Here is a 26,026-nt window from a genome sequence, read left to right as displayed (position 1 = left end):
CCCATATACCCCCCCATCAAAATCAAAGATACTTCACCTCGATTATCTATATTTACGTACCACTACTTAAGCACACACCTACACATATATCAACTACGATAACTACACAGGTACCATTAAATCTTACCTTAACAATTAATGGTACCTGTGTAGATCTAGAACCCCATGATCTTGATCCATTCGATTTCCACCATCATACCATCCTCACACCGAAAAACACCTACACAATTTTTGAAGCCTACCCTCTTGCTTCAAGTTCCACCCATTAAACCTCACCTCGCCCCCAATCGTTCTTTCATCCAGCATCACCATCCAATTCTCAATACCACCATGAATCTCACCACATCACAATCACATCATACCATGTCGTCATCCAATCTTGCCAGTCTACAGCCACCACCACTAGACACCGAGGCCCCCACCAAGAAAGAGCTGAAGAACAAACTACAACAGCATGCTGAAAAAAACGGATACCGGATCACCACACGATCATCCGACGACACCAAGATGCGAATCATATGTCATCGATCTGGACAGAAGCCTTCCGACAGTTCTTGTTCTCAGAAGACCGATTGCCCTTTTGCCATCAACGCTTACGAAGTTGTTCCCTCCAACACCCCCGATCACCTTCAGGAGTTGATCAGCAGCCACCATTCTTTACCTCCCATAGGTACATGGAAGATCTATATCAAGAATCCGTGTCACAACCATGGACCCATGGCACATCCGGTAAGTATCACTTCTACGGTATTCATTCATAGTTACTGAAGCCATCACCCACTTAGGAGAAGGACGAAAAAGCCTCAGTCTCTGAGAGCCTTAGCGACATCAAGCAAAGATCCGCATTGGTCAGTAGGCCACCTGCGCTATGTTTATCTCTATTTGGTGTCACTCACCTATCCTACTTCTCCTCCAGATATCCAACCGTTTATCTCTACTCTCATCCAAGGAACGCGCCCAAGCACTGGCCGATATTCAACAGATCCTTGATAAGTATCAACCCGGTACCTCCCCCCTGCAAGCGGGTCAAAGTAACGCTAACGAAGCCCTGGACGGCAATGCACGGCAAAACGCTATCGATCTTTCAAAGGGCATCACTTTCCCCACAGTGAGTTCCCTCATGTTGTGTGATAGAAGGCCCCAGTTCGATATTTCGGTCTACTTAGATTTGACCTTTCACGTTTTGAAGCAGACGGCCATGCAGGGTAATGTGATCCCTGTCAAGAAGAAAAAGCGAAAGAAAGACATCGTCAAACTTCCTTCGCCTTTGCCATCCCTACCTTCAGCTCAACCCCTTTCACCTCATACTCATGTTTCGCCTCCACCTCCAGCCTCACATCACCTTCCCAACTCATTTATTCAACCCTCATCTCTGGATTCGAATCAACCTACAACTTGGCCAATTGCATCCCCTGCTCCTGACATTGCAGGCGGCCCACTCGCTCCAACTCAAATCCAATCCCCATTTCCTCACATTACCACACCACCATCACTCGGCTTGAATCCCATTAGATCAACAATTGAACCCAGCTGTGATGTTCCAAACATCGATCAACCACCAACACTAGGCTTGGGTCCGATTAGACAAACAATCGAACCCAAGTGTGATATCCCAAAGATCGTTCAACCACCATCACTCGGCTTGGGGCTGATTCAACCAACAATCGAACCCAACTGTGATATCCCAAAGATCGTACAACCACCTTCACTTGGCTTGGGTTCGATTAGACCAACAATTGAACCCAACCGTGATGTTCCCAACTTTGTTGAATTCCAACAATTGGTCAATTATGAGTCCGACCCATCGGTAAGCTTTGATTATTTACTCACCTCAGTAATTTTCTCTACTTAACTCAACTGATTATTAACCCGGTGACCCCCACCATAGCGTCCAGCTAGTCCTAGTGTAGCTTCTGTTTGTCAGGTGGGTCAGGTTGGAGTTTTTCCCCATCTATACATCATCAAGATTCTCTTTTGGAAATGTCATTGGACGCTGACACAATCTGTTCCATAGTCTTCTCCAGACCAAACATCTACACATGTCGATAACAACGCGGATGAAAGCTTTGATTTAGATACCTTGCTGCCCCCCCTCACCAGCCCTGCGAAGCAACTTCAAGAAGACTTGGATACCTTGCTCCCCCCTCTTCCTCTCACAAGCCCTGTGCAACATGATCGACACACAACTAGCATCGTTAATGGTCCTAACGCCATCGTCAATGTAGCACCTGAACTTGTTTCATCTCAACCTCCAGTGAGTATATTCAGTATTTCACGCAAGCACTCTAGAGACTCCTATCTCATATTTGCTTCACTGACTGTATAGCAAAACAAAAAGAGGGCCAGATCAAATACCAACGCCCAATCCAGAACAACAGGCACCACTTCTGTTCGTCGGTCTACTAGGCAGAATCCTACCGAGCTGGACTCCACATGCGACCGGAATCGTCGGTCTACACGAGCCCGCAACACAAAAAAAGTGTGTACGTGTTTTCCCACCGCCTACTAGTCTGCAAGTTGTACCCAGCTAAATTTTGATTGGATTAGGATAATCGAGTTCCACATTGGCTACACGACTATGTACAATCAGTAGGGGACCCCCGTCCTGACGGCCATTGTGGCTATCGGGCAATTGCAATGGCATTAGGCCGCTCCGAGGACCAATGGCTCACAGTCCGCGAAGAACTCATTGCTGAGCTAAGGTCCAAATCAGATTTCTACAATCTACACTTTAAAGCACGCAAGAGAGGTGACGGGGACGTAGACGATCACATTGCCGCCATTCAAACCCGCAGAGAAGAGGTACTTGATACACCTGCTCTCTGGCTCAACTCGGCTCAAATGCTGTACATCATCGCTACCGCTTACAAAAGAATTTTCTGTGTCTATAGTGACCAAGTATCATTTTCTGCTTTACCTCTTGACTGTCAAGTGAATGATAATTCACCTATATTTCTATGTTATGATCGTCATGGCCTTCACTTCCTGTCTCTTTCTATGCCCCCCTCTCCAGCTCTTGTTCCGATACCTAAGCCCTGGAGCGAGTGGCAACATCTGGCACTGCCCGACGCAAAGGACTGGGTTCATAAGTATAATCCTCATTTCATGTTGTTTCAAGATCATATTTTACCTATACTAAACGCACTGAAGCCTATGTTGTATTCTCCCTCTCACCACATTGTTGTTTCCGACTCAGAATAGAACTATATTTTTCAGGTATTGTATTTCCTTCTACAAAAATTGAATAGTACAACATAGTCATCAAATTCAAAATGAATATGAGATGAATCTTGTGATATGTATCTTAAAGTCCGTGACACTAGGCGTGATGCCAAATCTATCGTATGGCTTTGAGTATTCCTAATAATAACCATACCTCCCTGTAAGTTATTTATACACGTCAAGTATAACTGTATTTTCCAAATACAGTAGCGATTAAATCTAGCCAAATTCGGAGAAGGCAACTACATCACTGCGTTCCACATTCCCCTTCATCAATTCAGTTAGCCACTACATTGTCTAATCGATGTCGATAAACGCTGATCCTAAATCGTCATAACCTGGTACGTCATACCGTCTTCAACTTTAAAATTTCATCAAAAAATTTCAGCTGATGAATGTTGGCGTGCTTGATACTTTCACTTGACGGTATTTTACTCCAACATTAAACTACCGAGCTCACACAGACCTTTGACCCACAAACATCAATCTCTGTCGCCAACCCAACGTAGGACCCATTCTGGTACGCCACCGTCTCATTCTTAACGATAGTGCAGTCGCAGTGTAATTGGCTCATGACTTGTGTCACCTTGATCCTGATACGATTGCAGACACGCTTCTGACCATGCCACGCTTCAAAGGAGTTCACCAAGCCTTCAAAGCCGCTAAGCCTTACTGGACAAAGCCGCCCAAGTCCGAAGCTCAAGCAAAGCACTTTGCTCGTATGGCTGCCGCTTGCGCCGCGCGACAGGGGGCACCAGCACTGTTACGAAACCCCAATCTTCCTGATCACGACGTCGAACCTGGAGTGGATATGGGCTTAGGACCTGAACCAGAGGCCGATCACTTTATACCTCGACCCGAATTTATAGATGACATCCAGCGCGCTAGGCTCGAAGAGGAACGAGAGGAAAGGGCTCGTCTCTTGGCTCGATACACGCAGGAGATGTTCTATGCATACATAGAATGTCATTTCCAGACATCCGACTGGGGCGATCCGACAAAGTGGGAGCTGGACCTCAAGCCACACTGTGATTGCCCCCCATCACAGTATCGAGTCAGGGCAATTGACCTTGTCGATCTGATATGTAAGCTGAGTCTCATCAAAATATAACAAATGTCATGATGGGAATTTACTGACTTTTAAAAACCCACAGATCGTCAGAAGGCCGAGGTTAGGTTCTGCCCGTGCCAAGAAAGCGATCAAAGCAGACTAATATACATGGGATACATCGGCGGGTCTCCCAAGTATCCCGAAACTGCGTTCTCCATCCGCCTGCTACGTTTTTTTCATATCACGTGGAAGTTTTGCACCAGCCGAGTCGAGCCTTGGACTCGAGCCCTGGACGAATACCTCGACGCCTTCAATCCCTTGATGCTGACCAAGAACGAGCAGGTATGTCACTTCCCTGCTTCTTCCCTCCTCAATCCAAACACCGCTCCAACGACTAATGATATGTTGGTTTGGGTTCTGTCAGCCTCGACGTTGGCATACTCCATTCCGTTGGGCAATTGATGCCTATCGGAAAATGGTGACCGCAACCGAGAGGGCTTTGGATATCGAACTCGCTCTATCATCACGTGAAAAACTGGCAGAAAATTGCCCGCGATGCTTTGGCCCTCCAGTCCAAAGCATCGTGGAAGGTGAACCCGACTTGGTAGTGTGCCTCGATGGCAACTTTCAGCATCGGCGCCATCTTGCGGCTGGACACAAAGCTGCTATGACAACAACCGTCATGCCGACAAGCTTCCTGCCGGAAGCCCAAGTCACTCGCATGGAGGGCCGTCTTGCAGGCCATACTGAAGATGATATCGTAAGTGTTCTTCAAAATCTTGTGTCTTTCTCAGAAGCAAATGGCTGATACCTCTCATGTTTGCTAGAATGCTTGTGCCGATCAACACACCGCTGCAAATGATCAACGAGGCAAAACCCACTGGGGCGGTTGTGACGAAACAGGTCTGATGGTCATGGTGTGCCGCCATGACCACCCATTGCGATTTGCAAATATTGTGCAGAGTGGCGAGAAGTAAGTGATTTGCCAATTGATGATATTTAATGATATTTAATCCTTCACGTCTCAATTGATGCTTTTGGTTCATCAAGGCTGCACTACAGCTACGCGTTGATTGAGTGGTTTCTGGACTTGACTGAGGATCAGAAGGTTGGATTCCTATATGATATAGGTTGCACAATGGAAAAGGGCATCGAAAATGTAAGTTTCACACTATGTGATAGCATTTAACATCACATAGACTGACATTTACCTTTTGCGACAATCAGCGTAAAATGTTTGAAGAAGAGCGACGATTAGGACGCCTCAGGTTTGGCACTAGTGTATTTCACGCCTACGTGCATCGTTGGTCTTGTCAACTACAGTGGAATCCCAGGTTGAATTGCGGATGGGGTCTTTCCGATGGCGAAGGTTCAGAGCGCGTCTGGTCTTCTTTGGACGCGCTCATTAGCGCGGAGAGGTATTCCACGAAACAGCACCGCGTGGATGCTATTGATATGCGGGCTTCTCACCACCGCGCGCACCTGCGTCACTCATCAGGTCTGTCTGATGGTATGTTCATTGTAGTTTTGGATGCTGATTTTCCAACTGTGAATTCAGTGGTACACATGAAACGCAAGAAACAGGAGGCAATCACTCGGCTTCAAGAAGCCGAACAAGTTCTCAATGACATAGCAGCGGCTAATTGTGCACGCGACGTTGCCTTCTTTGAGAACAAGTGGATCGAACAAAGAACGCGTCAGCTGGACGTCATGACCGAATCTCAGAACGAAAAGAGGGAGCGTCTCCAGGTTATGCTGGCCTTGGAAGAGGAACTGATTTTGGCTCGGTAAGTGGGCAACATATATGTGGTCATCATTGTTTCTTGATGAAGTCATGTTATGTTATGTCATTTCAGGGATCGCCTCAAGGGCATTCAACAGAAACGCAGAAGAGCTCGAACCGAAGCCGATCGAAATGAACTTTTGTCCTTACCGGCGACAGTGGCCAACATTGAAGAGCAAATCGAAGCAATGGCAACAGCCCTTGGGGGTGCTGAGTTTCGAGAACTCGCTGGCGTGACCAGTAAGTAACCTTTTAGACATTTGTGCATAATTTCATCATTTACATCACAATCCTTCACTTGAACCGGTATCCACTAACAACAGAGAATAAGAAAAACGCCCTGCTGGCACTCTCACTTGCGCGAGGAAACCTTTACGAAGCTAAAGTGGGGCTTGTGGAAGCCAGGCTACGTCGTCATCGCCATTCAGGTAAGCTTTTTGAATTATAACTCACACCAACAATGAATGATTCACCGCAGGGACGCATTCATGGATCAATTACAGGGGCACGCCTACAGCAGTACCTTGCCAAACATCTGGGCGATAAGACAAGGAATGTGCGGGACAAGTACAATACTTACATGAGACGGGTTGATAAATATGGTTTAGACTTCTCAGACGCTGTGCAACCCGATGCGCCAGACCTGGCGCGTGTAATGGCAATGTCATTGGATGATCCCTTTTGGAATCGAGGGGAACTTGACCCCGTAGATGGGGAAGACGAAGATATCAATCGAGTGGGCATTGAGAATTTCCTATCACGACGAAGCGCAGGTGAGGAGCTACGTCGAATTGGTCGCGAAGCTCGGCAAATGACTGCCTGGGCAAATCTTTACTATGACCGAGTCGTTGCCCTCGGCGTTAAGGTCACTCGGGGTGAGCGTCCCAGTCCTATAAATAACTGAGGTCCCATGGAACTGACATCATGGGCGTCATGTTCCTACCAGCGGTTGGAGTGGTCCGTAGTAGATTAATGTCCCTGTATACAATTGTGAAGAAGCAAGCTTGCAAGTTATGGAAACAATGGGGACGAGACCTCCCACAGCAGATTCAAGAAACAGCAACTTATGTGCATGGTCAGAACGCCCAAGATGAAATTTTGAAAGAGAAATTTCGAACGGTTGCTGCTTGGGCTGATCAAGAGTGGAAGACGTTGGCCTCTAAGCCAATGATCCAAGCTGAAGAGCCTGACATGTACGAGGAAGCAGAAGACCTGTATTATGAAAATTTCTACGACATGAATGGTGAAATGTTACAATATTTATAAATTACCAATATTGTTAAATTATGAAATTTTATACAACATGAATGGAGAAATGTTACAATATTTATAAATTGCCAATATCGTTGAAAACATAGTTTATTAGCAACAATCATCTTGTGACATTTTTAGCAACGACAATGTATTTTTGTAAGGCATAAAATGCTCCATGTGAATAAGATCAACCATTACATAGTCTTTATAAACATTTGCCAAATGAAATGCCTTACTCAAAATTTCAAAGATTGTTAAAATTTTGAGTAATAATTCATCAGATCATCTTGATTCTAATGGCCCAAAGTTACATTTTTAACAACCACATTGTAACTTTGTAAAACACGTAATGTTCCATGTGGTTTTGCCAAATGAATGTCATTCTTGAAACTTCTTAGTCATCTGTTTCCTGATAAGTTAGCAAAACTTCAACACTCCGGCATGGAAACCTCTGTGATGCAACCTCAATGCAACCTTGTGGTCACCTTTGTGAAATAAGACCTTTCCATGTCAAAAACATTATTATCTGCTTGCTTAGAGTGTCAGTCAAAGTGTCCGCAACTTGAGAGATCTCTCACTTAGGCGCGCATACCACACCATGATGAGGATTTATAATGTAATTATAAACAAGGCATTTCTCTTGAAAGTCCTTGCACTTGAACACAGACCTTGTACTTGAACACAGAACTTGTACTGGACCCCAAACAAACCATGCTTAAACTATGGATTACTTGCGATTGTCACTTCAGTTTTTGGTTGGCATATGAGATTATGATATATGTCATATGGAGAAAACATCTTATCTTCTTGCAATGTCCTCTTCAGAGCAATGAAGATACGCTATAAACTGTGATGAGAGTATAGGAATAACTTCCACACTACTTACATTGTAGAGTGTATGTGAAACCTCTGTGGACATAACCCAAACACTCACTGCAGCAATCAGGTGGTTTTTGTATGTGAGTGGGAGACAAACCCCCAGTTTGCAACAATGAATTTATTTTTTGAGGGTGAAGGGGTAGAGCAATGACAGAGTCATTAATGAAAAATTTCCATCATGCGCTAAAGCATATTTTGCAGAGAAGCATTTCCCCATTTCCCCACATATTCTATGAGTTTGGGGGGATTTTGTCTGTGAGCGGGAGAGAAAACCCCCTTTTGTTACATTGAAGTCCTTTTTTGAAAGTGATGATGTAGCGCTATGGCAAAAATTCTTTAATAAAAAATGTCCGCAGTAAAGGAAAGCATATTTGTCATAAGAATCATTATGCCAAATTCTGACATTCTGGAGGTCTTTGATATGTTGAGTGACAAAGTTTCCAACAATAGGGCAGTGAAATTTATCACAAAGGCCATTACAAGGTTTCTGATGCAACATATGCTCAACTTTATGCTCAAACACTTTGAATGAAGGTGTGGGAAAATGGGCAAGCAAATGCTTATATGTAAAATATTCTCTCCTGCATGACATAAAGTTTTCATTAGTGACTTTTTGCCATATCTCTCAACTTCAACCTCCAAAATCATTTCATTGGAGTTGACTGGGGGTTTATCTCCCACTCAACTCACCTTTTAAATACGTGCAAATACATTGATGATGTGGGAATATGGGCAAATGATTCTTTGTTAAATACGCTTTCCTGCATGACGGAAATTTTTCATTATTGACTTTTAGCCATAGCTCTACCCATTCACCCTCAGAAAATTAGATCATTGTTGAAAACAAGGGGGTTTCTCTTCCCCATCACATACAAAACCACTCAACCTCATTGAAGATGAGGGAAAATCGGCAAATGCTTATTTATAAAATATTCTCTCCTGCATGACTGAAGGATTTCATCATTGACTTTTTCCCATTTCTCTACAACTTCAACCTTGAAATTTAATTCATTGGAGGAAACTGGAGAAAACCGGGGGTTTCTCCACCACTGCCCTTTTAAAAAAACGCAATTACATTGAGGATGTGGGAATATGGGCAAATGATTCTTTGTTAAATATGCTTTCCTGCATGCAATAAAGTTTTCTTTATTGAATGTTAGCCATAGATCTCCAGAATACCCCTGGATGAATTGTTGAAAAGCAGGGGGGTTTCTCTCCTCACATACAAAACCACTCAACCTCATTGAAGAAGTGGGAAAATGGGCAAATGCTTATTTGTAAAATATTATCTCCTGCATGACCAAAATTTTTCATCATTGACTTTTTGCCATAAACCTACAACTTCAACCTCACAAATTAATTCATTGGAGAAAACCGGGGGTTTCTCTCCCACTCACCTATAATAAAAACCCAAATACATTGAGGATGACACAAAAACGCAAATACATTGAGGATGACACTTTTCAAGTACATTGAGGATGACACTTTACAAGTCCATTGAGGATGACACTTTGTTCAGCTGGCCTTTTTCATCATCCAATTTTGACCATGGCTCTAAGTGTCGACCTTCGAAAATAGGTTGGAATTTTAAAATTGCAGGTAATCTGTCTCAGTTTGGCCCATTGATGTCCAAACCTGCAACCTTTTGGTCAGAATGAAGCACATCTCTAAATTTGCAGCTGTTGACATCATCTGACCACAACATTATTGGGGCTCTAATTATTTAGAAAGTTCGGTGATTTTGTTCCATGCACAAATGGACAGTTACCAAGAACATAATGCATACATATATATTTGTTTTAATCAAATTGTGTTGTTCACAAAACGAAGTCTGTTTCATGCAGGAGCACAAAAACTCGTGGTAATTTTAAGCCGGTCATGCCGGGCCAAAAATTAGGCAAACTACTCATTATATTGGAACGAGTGGGGCATCAGATTTTTTATATCTGTAAATGGCCAACTCACAGTATTTTTATTGCATGATCAATCAAAGCAACCACGCATCGGTGGCTCAATTGGATTCAGCAACAAACACAAACAATCTGTAAATAACTAACTCATATCATTTTGTTTGCATGATCGCAAGAGATTCTTCTCTTATTAATGATATCGGCTAGGCAAACTTTACACTGCTCTAGCACAAATCCAAGAGGCACTTATCTCGAATGATTCCTACTTCTTAAAACCTTGCTTCTCTTGATCCATTCCTAAATGATTTGATGGTCGCATCAATCAACTTCATTAGAAATGATAACTCTGCTCAAGTGAAATGAAATGAAGATGAAATGAGGGGAAGAGGGCCGCTTACTGAGCATCAAAAAGTTATTATCGCCTATGTAATTCAAGGCCCCACACTTCTTTGCTGCTTCTTCCGCTGCTTTTAATGCGGCCTTGTAAGCTCGAACCTCCTGGCGATACTTTTCATGCAAGCGCTTTTCTTCATTGTTGAGGATTTGAAGCATCTGAGTGAGAGAGAAGCCTGCTGGATAAAAAGGAATCCAAAGGCGACGGTCGCTAAATAGCTTAGGCTCTTGTTGCATTCCAGCAAAACGAGCAGCTCCAGCGAAAACATCTGCATGGCTGTAGATTGCCATGCAGATTCGCTGAAGAGGTTGGCCTTCGGTGGTTGGCAGACGTGTGATTTGACCTACTCCATGCATAAGTATGTCAAATGCACCATGGACCGAATAGCCCGGGCCTCCATGAATCGCATAGCCTAGGTAATTGAGGATCAATTCGCCACCGCCGTAGTTTTCGCCAAAAAAATTGGCGGAGGCGAAAAGGCATGCGTTGTTTCCATCTCGATGATGATCAACTTGCATGCCAAACATCACGTGCCTGCCTGCCAGTGTTCAGATGGGTAAGTTAAGGTTTATATTTAACCAGGATAAGCAGCACTGACCGATTCCGAGGGGGTTGGTCATATTCTTCAGTTCCCGTGATGCCGCCGGCGTTCCCTTCTGTACAATGACACGAACGGCGGCCATGGCGGCCGAGTAAGAATGAGGCTGGATGGACTTGATGATGAGTCGTCCCATTTCCAGGTACCACAGCAATTCGGAAGTCGTTCGCTCGTGTTCCTCACACTTATATGCGGTGTCCTTGCCCATCTGAATGATAGTAGGAAGGTTGTAATGGCTCACATCGGCATGTTCCCACCCAGAAGAAGGGTGGCCCTGCCGATTGAGCCCTAATTGCATCTGCGTGTCCGACATGCCTGCGGAGAGGTTCTGCGGATATTTAAGTATTGTTAGCGTTGATGGGAAAAACCGCAGAGCCTGAAGATTGAAAAAAAGGTGAAGGCACTAAGGAGGTAAATGGGATCTACTGACAGAATAACGACCGTAGCCAACCTCCTGGGATGGCAACGCACCATTGATTGTACCAGGTATGTTGATCATGCTGGCAGCTGCACCGCTTAGTCGAGTGCTTGCAGTTTCAGATACCTGGTATGGACTCTGCACAATTGGAGGCGGTGGATGGGAAGTGCGCTGGAACGTCTCCCAAGTCATGGGGCCAATGAACGGTGGTGCATCGTGGACCACCGCGGCGCCTGAAAAAGCAATGCATCCGCGTTCCTGCGCATATGAGGAGGGGGAAGTAGGATAATTTTGAAAGAACAAGACAAAGCGAATGGAGCGATAAATGAATATCAGTTCAAAGTTGATTCAATGACCAATGGCCAATAAAACAAAGAGACCTACCTGACCGCTAAGCGTCTTTGCAAGCTTGCTGACCTTGGGTGGAATGCCCACAGCAGCCACGCGGCCGGCCAAATCAATAAGCACAACGGCTTCGTCCTTTCCTACGACCTCAGGTGAAATGGACCGTTCAATTGCTAGTTGATTGAGGGATGTAAGGTTGGGAAATCGAAGTGCAAATGGCTTGGGGCCACGAGGACAAGCTGCATACTCGTCAAGAGTGCGTCTGATGTGATGTGCACAGAGAAGAATACTGTCTTGACGACCGTTCAGAGGCTCAAGGACCGAAAAGTCGGCCAGGACCGTGTTGACGCTGATGGGGATATCGCCGAGGTTGAGATGATGGACCTGTTGCAAAAAGAAAGCAACCGCCATGTCGAAGTCGGCATGGATGACCCTGGCGTTCTCAAAAACCCCGTGGAGGTAGTGAGCCACGATAGAACGACGCCGATTCTTGCTGCGAAACGTGTGAGCTGGGATATCAGGCCTTAGGTGTTGTGGAATCTCGTGGGTGCGAGGCTTTGGTTTCTTGCCAGGACGTTTGCCCTTCGATGGCTTGGGGCTAGGCGCGTTGACCTTCTTGCAAGGAGGAGATGGTTTCGGGTTGCTGCTAGTAATTGTAAGAGAGATGAGGATCAGGTGCATGCCAGATTAACGAATTGTATAGCCCTCTGACCTGGGCATGGTTGTTCGAGGGGGTTCGATATCCTCAAGGTCGGTTAGGTCCGATTCGTATCCAGCTTCCTTGGGCTCAGCCTGATTATCAAGCTTGATTGTGACGGCCAATTTGATTGGGTATGATGAAATAGAAAAAAAGGAAACAATGGGTCAGCAACAGTTCTCAAGGCAATTCTCTTGCTTCATGCATTCAGAAGCACATCCGGATGCCTTGAATGCATGCTTACACAGGTTTCAAGCTCATAGATCCGGCTAAAAGTGATGAAACCTGGCGCAAGAGATATTGCATGAAATGAGGGTGGATAAAATGAACGAACCATTGCTTCAGGAAGGGAGCCAACGACGTTCAGAGGTGGCGCTTGGAGTTGTTGCATGGTGAGTGTGTGTCGATGCTTCGGTAGGGTTTTCCAGGTGGGAGGGCAGGGGCTCGACTGGGTACGTTGGATCAGGAAAAGGGTGAGGGTACGTAGCTGTACCGATCGACATGAGCTGTACCGATCACATGTCGATCGGTACAGTTCTCAAAGGTATGAACAGGTTTGTTAGACCTACCGGTACTTAGGTTTACTACTATGTATTGGTAGGTTGGTAAACCTATGTATCGGTAGGATGGTAAACCTATGTATCGGTAGGTTTGTAAACCTATGTATCGGTCGGTTTATCAGCCCAACCGGTACATAGGTTTAATAAACCTAGGTATACCACTATGTATCAGTAGGCTCATCAATCCTACCGGTACATAGGAACCCACATCGGTACTTCGGTTTATTACTATGTATCGGTAGGTTGATCAAACCTACTGGTACGACCATACCTAGACGAATAGAATCAATTTGGTCAGATCGGTCGAGTCGAGTTAGGAGGGGAAAGGATATGATCGGATACAAACATCATTGTTCTAGTATTCCCCAGATTGCTTACCAATTTGGTCAACCAAGGATTTGGATAAGTTAAGAGTGTCATCGAGCGCACGAGGAGGATATGCACTTACCAAATGAGATGAAAACCCCAAACATATGTAAGTTCAAATGTATGAAAGTTTTGGAGTACATCACGCACCCAGACCTTGCACATAAAGGTGATTCTGTGAGCAGATAGACATAAAAGCCATGAAAAACATGATCTCTCGCTGATTTACTTGCGGTTTTAATGCTGTATTGGGAGTCATAACAACTTTGTATTGTCTTCTCGAGTTCGACTTCTCATTGCCCATTTGAGATCTCACAATGTGGCCAATTTATCTTACTTGACCTAGAGAACAAAATCTGGTACTGTGATTGTTGTTTCATTGCAATGATTATTTTCTGAGGAAGGAAAGAGTTGTGGAAAATCTTTTGATGGACAACTAAAGATGACAAAAGGATTTGGAAAATCTTCCTCCGGTTTCTAAATTGAATTGGTAGGAGGAAGGATGTGATGTTGTTACATGGGTTTTGGCGGTGAGATAACCACTTGGTAACGTCGGGCTAAGATATCATTATACCAAATCTGCATCATACTTTTGTCATTCATGATAGCGGCAGGGCCCATTGCCAGCATCTGCGGGGTGACTTGGGAATCGGCAGTGCGACGAACTTCGAGTCGAATGCCGGTTGGAAACTCAATGGTGCGCAATCGAATATCACAGTTTGGTTTTTTTGGATGTATGTGTACGCGTGGCTTGAGGAGCTTGGGATTAACTTGATTAAGGTGGTCATCTGCAGTGGGATCATGATCAGTTATCCATGATGCCTACAGTTGCAGTAAGAAGTTTCAACTTACTGACGAGCTGATTCAAGCTCAGGGTGAAGTCTTTGCGAAGTTGGTCATTTGGAGCTACTGCTGCTGTATTGGAACCGCGAGTTTTGACACGACCGGTGACAAAACGGTCAAATCGTTCGAGTATATGATTGCTGAATGAGAAAGAACTGAGGTAGATGGGGTCGGAACTGAACTCCTTACTCCATCCAGCATAAGGGTTTGTAGTTGAAGGGTTCCATGAGGCCGCGAGGAGGTGGTAGTGCATACCGTAAGTCTTGAAAGCAAGCTGAAGCTGATGATCAAAACATATGTATCAATTTATGATGTTGGTTATAGTGCAGAGAAAAGTGTGGCGTTACCGTGGTATGAATGTCTTCTATCTCACTAATTCCCTTTTGTTGAAACTTAGCAATTTGAGTGACGTTGCGACTGAGTGCGAGTTCGTCTTTCACTTTCTTGAGGTTGATAAGCCGTTCAAAGGTCGGACGGAACTCTTCCTCTTCAGCAGAAAGGTGTTCGTGGGGTTGAATGTCGGCGGGATCGTTAGAGATAACCAAGGCAATGCGACGGAACAGAGGATTTTGAAAAACCTCGAGATCAGATGAGTCCTTGATTGCTCGCCAGACCGCACAAACATTGTCATTGTATGTCGCCAACCCTGGCAGATCGTCTATTGGGGGCACTTATGGGGAACAAGTTTCAGTGGTGCGATGCCCTCCTGTGACTGATAGTGAATAAGAACTTACTAATGTTGTCGATTGTCGCGGCCTTGCTGAATTTGCGAAATCGGTTGTAAGGCTTGATGTGTTTCTCGCGGGCAAAACGATGACTGTGAATGTGGATGAAAAATATCAACTATTATATCGAGAATTCCGTGAGGAAAAAAGAAAAATAACTTAACACTCCGTATTTAAGGGTGTCATATGATACCCCCCCTGCAATGCTCAAGACTTGCAAGCGAGTGGTGAGTTCTTCTTCAAGCGCTCTTGCTTCGTTGAGGATAGGATTAGGGATACGGTTATTGCCCTCGGCCTTGGTGTACAAAAGGTAATGCTGCAGCTCGAGTTCGCTCCATGTCTCTGCCAGCTCTTTATAATTCTCTAGCGTTGGTTTGACTGGGGGGCTCTTGGGAAGGCGGAGCCCGTGCACGTCAACTGGAATGGCAGGTGGGTTTGGGTTTGGGAGGTCTGTATGATGAGATTGAACAACCGTGTTGATTGCTTTTGAACGTTTCTTTCGCTTTTTTGTTGGGACAGGAGGTGGATCTAGGTCTGAATCTGAACAAACGTATCAACTGCAAATCCTTACTTAGGTGAAGTTATGTGAATCAGGGTGAAATTTTGGAGGTGTTACCTTCTTCGCTGTCACGACTTTTGGAGTGTGATTTGTCGGAATCTGAATCTGAACAAAACTATCAACTGCAAATCCTTACTTGGGGGAAGTTATGTGAATCAGGGTGAAATTTTGGAGGCGTTACCTTCTTTGCTGTCACGACTTTTGGAGTGTGAGTCGTCGGAGTCTGTACCTTCGCCTGCGGAAGAGTCATCGGCAGAACCGTCTAACCGGACAAATTTCAGCTTCCAAGGCCTTCCACGCAGGTCACAGCAGGACGGCTATACGTAACTTACTTTGTGATGGCGCGGAATCCTCAGAGTGAGAGTTTTCTTGTGGGTCTGTTACACCGACTGAAACCCAATTGAATATATATATTGAAAATGTACAAAGCGTAAGTCAGCGTGAACTCCAAAGTCTGTAGACATGAAGGTTAATAAGGGGAGTTTGTGCGGACCTTGGCGTTGCACAATCCCCGTGGATCTCGGCTTTCTGAGTCGATTTCCTCGGCGAGGTCCAGGCGCCGGGGGAGGAGGTGAGTCATGGGCCTTTGGTGAACTGGATCGTGTAGGCGCCATGGCTGTACTTGACTGGATTGGTGTCTGTAACCTTGATGAACTGTGAATTGATGAACAAGGTGTAATGCCGAGAGAGTGGGTTAGTTTGAATTCTGACAAATGGGGTAAGGTTTGGTGATACTGGCAGGACGTACCTAGTGTGTATAAGGTAACCTAGCGTCCTTCCTGGTATGGTTGGGTGCGACCAACTTGTGGTTGGCCATGGGGATGGGCGAAGTCGTGTTATGTCTTTATTTACATAAAAAGTCTGTGTGTTGGAAGTGCAGTTTTGTCTTGTGTACGACTAGGGTGGCGGTGGGTGGGGTTTTTGAGGGTGCAGGGGGCAGGTTTGGGTGAGGGGGTATTGTCAAAAACATGCGATGAGGGTATACCCGCTGTTTCCGGGTGGACTTTGGTACCCGTTGTATTCGTATCACACACATGTTTACTTGTAACACCCACCATCAGATTACCCACCTTCTGTAAGTTTAATCGCATGGCCATAATGTATTGAAACGTTGTAACAATGATTGTTTGAAACGTCCATGATCGTATCGTTTGAAACGTTCATGATCGTATCGTTTGAAACGTTCAAAATAATGATAATTCTTTTTTTGTCAATTATCTATGAGACTTGCATAGGGTAACGATATCAATAGGACTATTTCACCTTTGGCTTGGCCAGTAGAGGGTGACTGAGGCTTGAGGTTGGTTTTGTACGCTTTTGTCTTAAAAGCGGTCTTGCAAGGATGAGATGTGATACTTGTGCACCACCGGGTAAGTTTTGATATGTGGTGGATTTCAGTCCTCGGTGTTGTATGTCACCGGTAAGGTGTATGCCTTGGGGTGGGCTTTTGTCTTCGATGGTGTGTTTGTACAAGATGTGAGGTGAGAGCGGGTATGTATGTTGTGGGTTGGTAGGTGTTGAGGTGGTAGGTGTAGCTTTAAAGGAGGTGTGAATTTGTTCGAGGAGGGTAGGTTGAAGGGGTCGGTGAGTTTTGGTTTTGTAAGGGTAGATACTTGTGAGGAGGTGGAAATGTGGTGAAAGGGTGCAGATTTTGTGGATGGGTATGAATGTCTTGGGGTGGTGTGTGTCCTGCTAAGGTGGTGTATGTACTTAAAAGTTTACTTTGAGGCGTACAGTCTCCTGCTACAGTGGTAGATTTTGATTTGAGGTGGTGTATGTATTTAAAGGGGAGTTTGAGGTGGGGTGGTCTCCCTTAGGGAAAATCGGACTTTGCCTTTTCGAGATCCCTCCAAGATGCTCCTCAAGATCTAACTTCATCTTGGCAGTGTAGGGTCGAATGCCATTGGGCGATAAGTACGTCCTTATGGCCTAATGCTATTAGGTACTTACCTAAGTGTGCAGGTGCTTGCATGATGTTGGCATCGACACTTTCGGGATGGACAAAGCTGAACTAGTAGGAACGTGTGATTTTTACAAAGATCTCAGTGAGCTTCAGCTATCTCTACTTCAACAAACATGCTACGAAAGAAACAAAACATACTAACTTTCTTGGGTTCTGAGTTGTTCTACCCACAAATTTGGGTCAACAACAGCCACAGCCGCCAATCCAGTCGTCATCCCAGCCGGCGTCTCAAATGGAAATCTCCGGTGTGGAAGGACCTTGTGCCTTTGAAGTAACGTCGTCTGCAGTAGCTCGAAGTTTGTTTCTACTTTCTTTCTCCCAGCTTTATGAATGGAACCCCAGCTGATGAAGGGTTGTTTCGGACCAGAAGATACACAGCCCGGCTCAACATTAACACCTGAATCCTCTATGCGTGGGTGCAAGTCGCAGTCTCAAGGTAAGTATATGTTCCCACATTGCAAAAACGAGGTTTAACTTTCTTACTATATTATCCTAGATGGTTTGACTGGCGGTACAAATGTTGGCAAGCCTTCAGATACATTGATTCCGAGTTTAGAACATGGCAGATATTTGTACCCTCGACCCCGACCAACTTTTCTATCACAGTCGTCACCTTCAACATCCAAAAAAGGTAAAGAGCGAGCGCGCGTAGACTCTGATGTGGAGTATGTGCCTGAAGAAGACGATATGTTTGACAAACAAGATGTTGAAAGCAATGGAGATGGAAATGAAGAAACAAAAGGTGTGGGGTCTGACATGGAGTTTGAAAGCGAGAAACCAGATAAAGAAGGTGAGTTCTTGCTCGTGTTAAAAAATACAACTTGCTGATCAGTTTCATATTCAACAGCTTCTGGAACCGGCTTCTTTAAAAAACCAAGCACGAAGTCGTGGATGGAAATGAGAGGTTTGTTGCTCAAAGCAAACAAAAGGATTGATGTACTTGAATCTGAATTGAAGAGTTTGACTAAAGTTGTAAGAAAGAGTTTGGGGTCTACTGGTGAAGTAGATGCTCAAGCAAAGCCCGGTGGTGGAAGAACAGCGGTAAGCAGTGCTCATCTTTCCTGAACTAGTTCAAATCAAGGAGTGGAAGCTCATACTATTTCGGCTCTTGTCAGGCACGTATTCGATTCCATGTTGAAATGATGTTTGGACTGCACGCGGAGTCTGATCCTCTCCCTCCTCCAGCTAGCACCGAAGAGCAGGAGAGATGGGATTGTGAATTGGACCTGGATACAATTGACGTCAACATTCATCAGCCATCCGAACCCTTGAATCAGAATGCTCAGATAGACCCGTGTTTCCCATATCCAGATGGACCTGGACATCAGAAAGCAACTCGTCAACAACTGTCAGTCACGTGGCAGCTGATGAAGGCAGCACGGATCAAGAGCTTTCGACCAAACCTGGCCGCATCACCGACTTCAAAAGAAAACAAATACTTGTGGGGTCTTTCGGAAAAAATCTTCTTCAAGCTTGTTCAGCTAGGAGTCTATACTGGAGTGTCTTTGGATCCGGAAAATATTTCATACATAAAACAGTGTTTCTCAACACATATACAGAGTCTGATGAAAAGGTAAAAGGGTACATTTATTCTGAACTAACCATATACCCAACGCTGATACAATGGCATATGCTTCCCAGATACCGTAAGCAGAATTGGAGTGAAGAGCGCAAGCAATCTGCAACTAGAGATACCAGACGTGCAACACGACTGTGTCGTGTAAGGTCTACTTTTGGAATCTGTGGAAAGTAGTTGAACAATCACTCACTTTAGAACCCTTCCTTTGCAGTTACGAAAGGCCCGAACAAAGATTGCGCTCGAAGAGGAAAAGCTATGGCCTCTTCTACCTCTCATTGAGGTAGCCTGTAGTGAAGATGAAACGGATGTAGAAGAGGGTAAGTGCTTGATACCGGGTAAGGGTCCGATTTGTGCCAGTCGACTACCTTGGCGGAGTGCGGCACTCGAGAGTATCTTCCTTCGCTTGGATGCACGAAAACTTCTGCAAGACAAGAGCCTTCCAGGACACTCGAGCTCGCCGCAGCGCGGACGTCCAGCGCGCCCCCGTATTCGCCGCAACAATGCACCAGAAAGCCGTATTGAGGCACCCGATGGACTTTCCAAGGATTGCTACTCGCCACAATTCCTTGAAGGTATTGGCGAAAAAGGTGAAGCGATGTGTAACATCAACCCCGACCCTTCTTTGTCCACGATGATTCAGGCATTGGATTCACTTTGAAATAGAAATCTACTTTTGGCGTGTAGAATATATAGCATGATTGCTACAGTGTATTGAATATTAATAAACATTACCGCGCTAAGTGCCTCTTGCACGGCATACACTGTAAAGAATGAGGTCTAAGGATTGATTTTTTTCAATTTCGCTTCCACCAGCCAATATGTCGAGCGCATCGCCACCCCACTCACCATAGCATTTATTTATCTGGCAACTTCGAAATTGAAAAGAGGGTTGGTGTCTTTTCGATCTGCTTCCTCCTTGATCAGCTGGTAAACTTGTGTTGAACCCTGCCGCATTTCTCTGGATCCAGATTTCCCCAATAACCCCTGCCACCCCGACCCCGAGTATACTACTTTCGCAGTCTCGATTGGTTGCCGAGGGGCTGACCGAGATGCCAGGTTGCTCTACGAGATTAGAGCAACTGGTCTGGCCACCGATGAACACAAACTATTCCAAGACCACACCTATTTCCTCCGAGGCTCTTTTTTCCCTACAAACCTACCTGACACTGAGAAAGATCGATTAGTTTTTGAGGTTAATGATGCCCCAATGGTGGCTTCCATTGATAACTTTGAGGCCGATTCGGTCGACACAATTGGCATCTCAGGTTTAGGTATTGTAGTTGATATAGGTCATATTGTTGAAAAGTGTTGTCAGTATTTGAAGAAAACGGGTCAAGATGCAGATTTACAAACGACAGTAGTCACACTGCAACACTGTGAAGTTAACCCAATCGTAAGTTTCTCAACTTGTCTTCCTCGATGCGCTCTGCTGATCCAGATTCCCAGGATAAAACAACTCACATGAGTAAAGTAGAATATCTTGTTCGGCCGACTCCTAACCTCGCTCGCATTGCTACATTTCTCAGGAATGGACGTGAGTGTATGATACATGGATTCATCAAGGACTTCAATGTCAAAACAAACTCTTATGTGGCCGTCGTAAGTACCCTCTTCTGGTTCTCTGAAAAGCCCGGATCTGACGTATGTCTTGGCAGGCCAATAAGTTGTACATGACAAGCGGCTTTCAAGACGTAACACCTCGAGCCAAGGGCAAGTCGGTTACTAATGGGATGCCCTCAAAGAAGCCCTCAAAGTGATCCATTTTGATCTCTCTCCGCTCGCCCCTGATTACTGACAATAATTATGCAGGTTTGTGTCCAGACCTGTCTCCTCCCCGTTCGTCTCACCCATGCCTGGGTTAAGCTCTTCACGAACCGTGTCATCTCGTTCTAGCGGTGGCTCTCTGTCTGCAGGAAATTCTGGCATGGACTCATCGCCTGCTTTGTCGTTACCCTCAACGTCTAGCAGTGTGCCTGGCTCGTTGCAAGCACCTGACGAACCGCCTAAGAAGAGATCCCGCGCTCCGCCTAAAACCAAGGGAAAGAAAACAGTTGGCTTTTCCCAATGAAAAAGCAACGAGGTTTATCCGCTTTTTTTCAATTTACATCTTACATTTTATGCTCCCTTAATCAATTTGGTTACAAGTCACTGTATTCCTTTCCTCCCTTTGTCCAATAATCTTTTTTTCTTTTCTTCATCAATCTTTGATGCCTACGCCCCCAATTAATGACACGTATGTGTAGTAGGAATAACAAGTGCTTCGCATCATATGTTTCATGTTATTTGTCAAGTGAGGCTATGACTCCCTGTTTTGTATATATGAGACACTGTTTTGCCTTGGGTCTCTGTGATAATGCCCTGAGCATTGCACTGTGCGCCTTGCAATCACCTTAACACTGATGATTGGTAGCACATCGCATGATCAATTATATCCCTCAGTGATGTTCTACATAGAGTTGAACATATAATCACATATGATACAAAGCTAGCAAGCTGGCCTCGATTTCCTTTTTAGAATCTTTCAAGATTACGACTATAATTGGCGCTCTGCAGCACCACCTGCACGCGCATGAGCTATTCCAATCCCCTTGTACCATTTTATCCTCTGGCCTTTAAATTTTTCAAGGACTAAGTTACATCTTTTCTGCTATCCCAGTCTTTTGTCCATCATATCTGGTGTACTCACTGATCTCATTCCCCATGCTGTCATTTGCAACCAAGTTTGCATGAAGACATTCTATCGATCCTCAAGGGCCCAACAACCAACATCCAACTTTACTCAACTTTCTACATGTAGTGTCACTACTCATCGAACGTTTAACCTCACCCCAACCTCTCATTAAGCCCCAAAATATTCCTCCCGAACCATGGTGAGCTGAATATCTTAATTCTTGCGTTTTCCCCAACCAAAAGTGTGAAATGTGGGATCATGTTTAGCAACTGACAACTTTTCCGTTGTTAGTCTATATATTGTCTTTTATCTTGATTCCTACTATACAACATCAATTCCGCCAACCAACTTTGACTCATGACTTGCGATACCCGCCTCCCTCCCGAAGTTCTGGATCTTATCTTCTTGTACTTCCATGATGACTGCCCAACAACTCTTGCCCATCACATCAATACCACCGACCGAGGCTACCCCAATCAAACTTCACTACAATTTCTCCTAAAACTACGTCTCGTCGCCAGGGATTGGAATGCTGCTGCTTCGTCTTATGCATTCCGAGATCTTAATTTACACTGTGCAGCCATGTCTTCGAAGCTCATCAAACGCAAAGATGATACGTTTTTAGTCTCGGGAATGAATCGGCTCCGAAGATTAAGTATTGGACACATATCCTATTTCAAAAGCTCCAATTCGTCCAAAATTGATCAAACGCCTGTGGTCGCATCAAACAATCATCCCTATGCAGCTGATGTGGTTCATATGGCAGATCTTCAGAGTATTCTCAGTATGTGTAGTGAGTCGCTAACCGACTTGAAACTACATTTTGTCGGTGCAGTTGGCTTCTTCGATGGCGTCATCAACATCATTCTGAACATGTGTGCCCTCAAGATCCTCATCATCAGCGGGAGCGCTTCACAACGCATTGCAAATGACTCTGACTCTTTGGTTGCTTTCTTGAATAATATCCCGTCCTTGGAATCTCTTTCGCTTAATATCGCATCCCTGGGGGGATTGAATGTCTCTGAGGGCTCCTTAGCCAATTTGCAACATTTTTACTTCTTCGGTGATCATTACAACCTTGCTGCCATAACGAACTTCGTCGGATGTGGGGGAAAATCAATCAAATTTCTCGAATATTGCCCACCTGGGGATGATGCGGACGAAGCCGCCTGTGTTGTGTCTGTCCTCAGGGAATCACTCCATGTCTTGTCAATCGATACAGTGCCTAACCTTCTACCTCACGACATCCTCGGTCAACCTTTTCCAAATCTCCGCATCATGAAATGTACTTACTTTAACATTGGACACGGAAATCAGCCCTGGTTACGATGGGCATTTTTTGAGAAAGTTGAAGTTTTCATCACAAACTATGAATCATCAAAAAACGACTGGTTTAGACTTTTGGCTTTGATGAAAGATAATCCTGCTATCCGACCTCTGTCCCTGAAACACATCATTCTTATCACGATGCATGGGTCAAGCATTCGAGATCCGGGGCTTGAGGAAGCTTTTCGAGAACGAGACATGACCTGCGACTTCATGACCCATATGACTTACTCTGAAATATTGGTATGTACCCTCAGGGTCTCGTACTCTTATGCTCCACGTCGTCATTCTACATGTTACTCATGATTACTATTTGTTTGACAGAATTTGCCAATTTGATTCGATCATTTATCCGCGCATCTGCATATGTTTTCACCTGATGGAATGACACCGTCGCGACCAGCATTAGTCATTCTCAATCAGGGATACTCATCTGCATTGTTTACGAGACTACTTGGTGCGAAAGGTATTGATCCGTATAACCTCATTGCAATCGTCTTTTCTTTGGCTGCGTTATTTTATTAGTGTAACACATCCTCGCGTCTGCTTTTTGCGTGTTATGAGGCGGTTGGTTATTGACAAGCTACTCTAAATACCTCGGCCCTTGGCGGATGTTGATAAGTTCTTTATCATCTTGGACATCAAATATCCATGTATGAGTGTGTCTCATATACTAAAAGTTTACGTACTTCATATTCTTCCATGGTACTCTTGAAATTTTGTCTGTTTTTGAACGTATCAGTCAACCCAAATGTCCGTCTCCCATTTCTGCTACGTGTACATGTCAGGTACCTCTGAATTATAAGATTGTCAATTTATTTCTTATTTTGAATTTCATGCACCGAAGCTTAGGATGCTGTTTTGTTGATTTGACTTTCCACTGGCATTGGGACTGTTTATACTCTCGATCCCATCAGTTCTTGTTCAGAGCTTTACCATATTACATGCAAATGACGGCGCGCAATAAGCAAAAATTGCATATGTTGTTTTACATCACATGTAAATTGCTATGGTGTTATGTTATATCATACTGATTATCGCGTTAATCCGGTGGTGTTGTACTTATGTATGTAATATCCGAACGGTGGATTATCAGGGTCCCTATCAATGTTGCCCGCGTCCGATTTGCCACTGCGGGTTGTTAACCGATCCCGATCATGCGACTGTACTTGAGATCCTGTATGTGGTATTAACAGCCTGCCCCATTATATTCTTCAATCTTTTGCAGCCTGTCACGGTTTTCAGCTATCTAATTGGTTATCCTCTTCGACTCTGACTCTGTCAATCGCCACCAATCGGCATTCATGATACCGTGCTTGTTACTTTGCGAATTCCGCGTTGGCAAAGCCTTGCTCGCTCCTTGTGTAATCATTATGATTTTGCCTTCAACGGAAGCGGGCGATCCATATTTGTCCTGATTTGTGTAAGTCGTTTTGTAACTCCATGTGTGGACTTACAATCTTTTCCCCCCGTTATTTTCATCTTTGCGTTTGTCATTCGGTAGATACCGTGCGTTCCGCGCCTTTCAACCCTGATATCGGCATTTGGGATCCTTACATGGGGACATTCTGCGATTCGCGCGACTGCCATTTCACCTGTCTGAGCTCTGGCGTATTTTCGTGTAACCATACTCGTCGAAGGTCCCGTGGCTAAGGCACAGTTTTTGACGTTAGTCTGTTGACGGAGCCTATGAACTAATCATTTCATGAGGCTTTCACTGACATGGAGATGATAGTTTGTCATGATTGACCGCCTTGGTTTTTCATGGCTATCTGAATATGGAAACTGCTATTCGTTTTCTCAAAGTGCATCAAGATTTCGTATAAGTACACCTTTCATATGTATGTATCACATTTATTTCCCTCATCTACAATCTGGTCCCCTAATCTAATTTATTATTTGCTTGTAGTGTCATCAAAATTGTTTTTCAAGTAATGTTAGGCTCTGATTCCCGTTTCAAATTCTTTACATACGGGATGGAATTTTGCATTGTCTTTACTTATGCTCTGATTATGTCTCTCGTTATCTTGACTCCTGTTTTTCCATAGCTTCCGATCTCTGATGTCCGACAACACCCATCCGACATACCATGCCATTTATTTGTCCGGCAATTTCGAGATCGAGGAGAAGGTACTTTGGCACTTTTTTCTGATTGTTTTTGATTTGTACTGACCTTGTGTCTTGTCAGCTATCACCCGACCACGGATGGCGTAACGATTATCGATCTTATGTTACGTACATAGGTTGCAATGGGCTCGACCGAGATCAGCGCTTTCTGTATGGAATTAAAGCGAAGGGATATAGTTCACCTGCGTTCATGTTGTCCCAGGATCATATCTACTTCATGAGGGGATCGTTTTTCCCCTCAAATACTCCTGAGACGGACAAGGATCAATTGCTGTTTGAGGGCAGTGATGCATGTTTGTTGTCGACAACCGAGGGTTGCGTAGCTGATTTAGTGGATTCGGTTGGTGTGACATCACTCAGTTTTGTTGTTGGAATTGATAAAATTATCGAGAATTGTTGTAGAACCTTAAAAAAAATCACCTTCAGACCCTGATCCTCAGACAACTGTCTTGACCGTCGAACATGCGGACTACCATCCTATAGTAAGTGTCGATAACATCCTTGTACAATATTTTGAACTTACAAACAGTTCTTCTTCTTCAGCTGAAATCTAGACGAGTTAGCAAGATGGAATACATCATTCGGCCCACACGTGATATGGCTGGAATTGCCGCGTCGATTGTCGTAGGGCGTGAATGCCAGTTCCATGGATATATCAAGGATTACAATCCAGAAACCAATTGCTATGTAGTAATCGTAAGTCTTCTGGCCTCTTTCTCCACAGATATCCTAATGACCGTATTTGCTACCTAGGTG

At 44.6% G+C, this 26,026-nt stretch overlaps 7 protein-coding genes across 7 annotated transcripts in view; 3 read left to right on the top strand and 4 right to left on the bottom strand.

Moving 5' to 3' along the window:
• Positions 1–868: 868 nt before the first annotated feature.
• Positions 869–3,258, top strand: MELLADRAFT_69932 (uncharacterized protein; the record flags this gene model as incomplete). Its single annotated transcript, XM_007419142.1, has 4 exons — positions 869–1,807; positions 1,889–1,924; positions 2,015–2,254; positions 3,217–3,258. 4 exons carry the CDS (start codon positions 869–871, stop codon positions 3,256–3,258), a joined length of 1,257 nt encoding a protein of 418 aa, XP_007419204.1.
• A 2,522-nt stretch (positions 3,259–5,780) lies between these two features.
• Positions 5,781–7,322, top strand: MELLADRAFT_85102 (uncharacterized protein; the record flags this gene model as incomplete). The annotated part of the gene is made up of 6 exons (XM_007419143.1): positions 5,781–5,783; positions 5,852–6,060; positions 6,130–6,296; positions 6,380–6,484; positions 6,560–6,931; positions 7,003–7,322. The coding sequence occupies 6 exons, from the start codon at positions 5,781–5,783 to the stop codon at positions 7,320–7,322; spliced, it is 1,176 nt and encodes a 391-aa protein (XP_007419205.1).
• Positions 7,323–10,361: 3,039 nt separating this feature from the next.
• MELLADRAFT_114265 (uncharacterized protein) lies at positions 10,362–12,942 on the bottom strand (the record flags this gene model as incomplete). The annotated part of the gene is made up of 7 exons (XM_007419138.1): positions 10,362–10,396; positions 10,498–11,031; positions 11,092–11,406; positions 11,563–11,767; positions 11,927–12,500; positions 12,567–12,658; positions 12,886–12,942. 7 exons carry the CDS (start codon positions 12,940–12,942, stop codon positions 10,362–10,364), a joined length of 1,812 nt encoding a protein of 603 aa, XP_007419200.1.
• Positions 12,943–15,759: 2,817 nt separating this feature from the next.
• On the bottom strand, positions 15,760–16,768 carry MELLADRAFT_114264 (uncharacterized protein; the record flags this gene model as incomplete). Its single annotated transcript, XM_007419137.1, has 5 exons — positions 15,760–15,839; positions 15,937–15,993; positions 16,098–16,258; positions 16,353–16,446; positions 16,675–16,768. 5 exons carry the CDS (start codon positions 16,766–16,768, stop codon positions 15,760–15,762), a joined length of 486 nt encoding a protein of 161 aa, XP_007419199.1.
• A 1,031-nt stretch (positions 16,769–17,799) lies between these two features.
• MELLADRAFT_114263 (uncharacterized protein) lies at positions 17,800–18,632 on the top strand (the record flags this gene model as incomplete). The annotated part of the gene is made up of 4 exons (XM_007419144.1): positions 17,800–17,838; positions 17,910–18,003; positions 18,064–18,357; positions 18,415–18,632. 4 exons carry the CDS (start codon positions 17,800–17,802, stop codon positions 18,630–18,632), a joined length of 645 nt encoding a protein of 214 aa, XP_007419206.1.
• Positions 18,633–24,177: 5,545 nt separating this feature from the next.
• MELLADRAFT_114262 (uncharacterized protein) lies at positions 24,178–24,886 on the bottom strand (the record flags this gene model as incomplete). Its single annotated transcript, XM_007419136.1, has 3 exons — positions 24,178–24,311; positions 24,601–24,817; positions 24,866–24,886. 3 exons carry the CDS (start codon positions 24,884–24,886, stop codon positions 24,178–24,180), a joined length of 372 nt encoding a protein of 123 aa, XP_007419198.1.
• Positions 24,887–25,534: 648 nt separating this feature from the next.
• MELLADRAFT_69928 (uncharacterized protein) overlaps positions 25,535–26,026 on the bottom strand; it is a gene marked incomplete at both ends in the record, with an annotated part of 1,701 nt that continues 1,209 nt past the window's right edge. Inside the window, 2 exons of the mRNA XM_007419135.1 lie at positions 25,535–25,747; positions 25,794–25,813. Of these exons, the coding sequence (XP_007419197.1) occupies positions 25,535–25,747; positions 25,794–25,813 (233 nt within the window). The remainder of the gene's footprint in view (positions 25,748–25,793; positions 25,814–26,026) is intronic.

The sequence above is a fragment of the Melampsora larici-populina genome, assembly GCF_000204055.1.
Source record: "Melampsora larici-populina 98AG31 unplaced genomic scaffold MELLAscaffold_133, whole genome shotgun sequence".
In the NCBI taxonomy this organism is placed as follows: Eukaryota; Fungi; Basidiomycota; class Pucciniomycetes; order Pucciniales; family Melampsoraceae; genus Melampsora; species Melampsora laricis-populina.
This window is presented reverse-complemented; position numbering and strand designations above follow the sequence as displayed.